At 26.6% G+C, this 3443-nt stretch overlaps 1 protein-coding gene across 1 annotated transcript in view; it reads right to left on the bottom strand.

Moving 5' to 3' along the window:
- Positions 1 to 1558: 1558 nt before the first annotated feature.
- Positions 1559 to 3443, bottom strand: part of LOC105623143 (juvenile hormone esterase-like) — a 12246-nt gene continuing 10361 nt past the window's right edge. The window contains exons 4-8 of the mRNA XM_012204543.1: positions 3072 to 3277; positions 2796 to 2967; positions 2211 to 2525; positions 1836 to 1980; positions 1559 to 1712 (exon numbers count right to left, since the gene is read on the bottom strand). Of these exons, the coding sequence (XP_012059933.1) occupies positions 1559 to 1712; positions 1836 to 1980; positions 2211 to 2525; positions 2796 to 2967; positions 3072 to 3277 (992 nt within the window). The remainder of the gene's footprint in view (positions 1713 to 1835; positions 1981 to 2210; positions 2526 to 2795; positions 2968 to 3071; positions 3278 to 3443) is intronic.

The following is a 3443-nucleotide window of genomic DNA, read 5'->3' as shown; positions in this document are numbered from 1 at the left end:
GTATAGTACGTCGTCGTTGGTTTGTTTAGTTGTACTACTAGTACGTACTACTACTATATATAATANATATATATATATATATATATATATATATATATATATATATATATATCATTGTTAGAACTTTAGAAGTTAATTGCCCTGTAATGCATAGAATTAGTTTATTTTTTTGTTCGTTAAAAAATCTATGACCATATTATATGACATAAGGTACGATCAATGCGGTGCAAATGCCTTAAAGCATTTTTTGATCAGTTCGCAAAATTCTTTGTTCTAATTGGTCAATTAAACGCTTTAAAGTATTTAAAATTTATTTATAGCGAGATTTTGACCATACGGCAATGAGATGAAAAAAAACCAATATTTTAATCAAATTTAGATTGTTCCATCTTTGGATAAACTATGGTCGATATTCATAATCTCTCTTTTTTAAAATCTTAAATAATGTCTTAAAATAGCTAATATGATTCTCTGATTGGTTCGTGACATATAAGACTGTACTTAAGACAATCTTAAATAAGAACTGACTATGAATACCAGCTTATGCTGGTATTCATTTACCTACTGCATAAATAAAAGAGTACAAAACATTAAGAGCATAAGAGAATAAGAGAGTAAAATAGAAGCTGAAGTTTATCGAAAGGATGGAACAAGAATTCCAGCCTAAGAGTTCCATTTTTCTTTGAAAATATTAACTGTAAGAGTGAATAAAAACGAGTTATTCCAAGAAAATTATAACATGAATACTAGAAAGTTTGTGAGTCATCGCTGTGTTTTTATCCATTGTTAATAATAAATATTAAACACGGCAATAACTTACAACCTTCTGGTATCTTATCTTTGAAGATAATGCGTAAAAGCTTAAAAAGCGTTATTATAACATGAATTTCTTAAAATTTTAAAATTTAGAGAGAAAGATAATTCTGTGTAACAATTAGTCGAAATTGTTTTTAAATTAAAAGAAGTTGCTTATATGCATATATTACAAAACATAAAAGTAACTGGATAACCTGCAATCCATCTAGAATATAAAAAATAAATGTATTAGTAGTGATAGTATATGAAAACACATGAAAAATTTAATACGAGATGTAGAAAATGTACTGAATGTGATACCACATGAAACACATGTAAAACATTCAAATTTAATACAGTAATATTATAAATGTAATATTTTATTATTCATTTTAATTTTTATCCGTATTACAATTTCATAGTTAATTTTACGCGTAATAATTCTCAGTCAGAATTTAACTAAAATTATTTGAAATTCAATGACAAATAGTACTAAATGCTTAACTAACACTTCTTAATTTGAATTTGCAAAAAATTTCTGTTCCCAGTAAGTCATAGTTTGGAGACTAAATTATTATGTAATTTTCTATTCCTATAAATCAAAATCGATCCTGACCTCAAAGAGAATAACAATAATATGTCTATCATTAAAAAATATGTTTAAAAAGTTACAAGTATAGTTATTATAAACTCAAAAGATACAGAGAAACCCAATTTAATATAGAGTTACTTAATATAAAGTACTTAATATAAAGTTTGAACGCTATAACTTATTTTTTTTCTCTTCCCAATCCCATCTTTCTTCTCCTTTACGGAAAAATTTCATTTGCAAGATTGTATCGATATTTAGGTAATTGTATTTTCCATCTTGTGAATCGCTCACGGGTAACCACATATTTGTAACAGGCGTTGGATTTCTAAATCATTTAATTGAGAATTAATTATAAATACGAAATTAATGAAATTAAAATATCATATGTTTTTAGAAGAATATATTTACTTTAGAAGAATATATTTACAAGAAATTAAATTTCTCATACCCTGTTTTAGCAAAATCCGTCCACATTTGTGTTAAGCATTTTATCATCTTATAGTCTTCTGAATCAATTGCAGGTGATGACATGCCGAAATCTTTTAACATATTAAAATAAAACAAATAGACCAGTTCCTCAGCATGTGACACACCTGTCAATTATTTTCGTTCACTTTTAATTAAATCTTTAAATTACATAACTTTATAAATATTTTAAAAGACGATTTATTGTTTAAATTAAATCTATAAAACAGATTGTGTTGTTTTAAAATCGCATAAAAATTTAGAAACATTTAAAATCAATTTTTGTAATTATAATATAAGCAGATATATTTTATAAATAAAGATAGATTTTTAGATAGTCTTAATTAATTAATAATACCTGGAAATTGAATATTGTATATTTTTCTTATAAAAGAAGAGTCACTCTCGTATGAAAATTTATACAGATACGTCGCTTTCTTGTCATTATTATTCAGCTTTGTCTGAATATCCACTACTTCCATTATACCACGATAGAAGAATTCATCGCTGAGAAAATCAACGTAATTTGTTAGAGTTTCTTCTGAAATTGCTTTGTCACCAAAATATAAAGATCGTAATTCCTCGACTGTAATTGGTAACGTAGATAAAGTTTCAGGCAATATAGCATTTTTGAAATCAGAATCGATTTTCCTAAGCTTTTCTTTGCTTATATCTGAAATTTTAAAAACATTTTAGTTTTGTCCGCTATAGATCATATGATAAATAATAGATGTTTTTACAGCTTTTCTTTTTAAATTAAAAAATAATTAATTTCTGTACATTTGTCAAACAGAGAGAAAATCTTTTGTTAAAACATTATTTAAATTTTTTATACAATGAGGTGTGTCCATTAAAAAGAATGCGACATATGATAGATATGCTATTCCATAAAAAAATTTGAAACATTAAAAATGTACTTAACGAAGTCAAAAATAAAACTCACGCCCTTTCCAGTTACTGCATGGAAGAAAAGATCCTTCGCAACTGGTAAAACCCAGAAGGAATGGTACCTTAACACCGCGGTGTTTAAACGTTTTTGGATCTTCCGGAAAAACTGGATTCGATGATTCGTGATCCAAAGTCGGTGAACATATTAAACTATATTGTAGATTCTCCTGCGAAGAAAATATTATTGAAATAATATTTTATTCGCACAATGTAGCCTGCATACTGCATTTATCGAACTTATATAATTACAATCATATATTCAGATAATTACAGTTTCCGTGAGAGACTTTTGTTCAGTTTCTATCAGTTTTTTAGCATCAATTGTTTTGAGAAATTCATAAGCGACTTTTGGATCTGTAGTAGTTTTTCCGAGTAGCTTCACGAGTTGAAAACCTTTATTCATCGAACGTGATTGTTTAATTAAACCCCAAGGACATGTTGCGACACCACTTTGTGATATCGCTTTATGAAATAGACCTAATAAATAATAATAACAAATTAGTTTCATACAATTATTACATAACATTCTTATTTTCTTTTCTTTGTAATGTATAAACTAATGTTTGAGAGTTATTGTAATCGCTGATTCCAATAATGATTTTGTAATCGACATTATTAAAAAATCTTTCTCTCTCTCTCTCTC

Source organism: Atta cephalotes, assembly GCF_000143395.1.
Source record: "Atta cephalotes unplaced genomic scaffold scaffold00054, whole genome shotgun sequence".
Lineage (NCBI taxonomy): Eukaryota > Metazoa > Arthropoda > Insecta > Hymenoptera > Formicidae > Atta > Atta cephalotes.
Note: the sequence above shows the minus strand (reverse complement) of the source record. Positions and strands in the feature narration are given on the sequence as shown.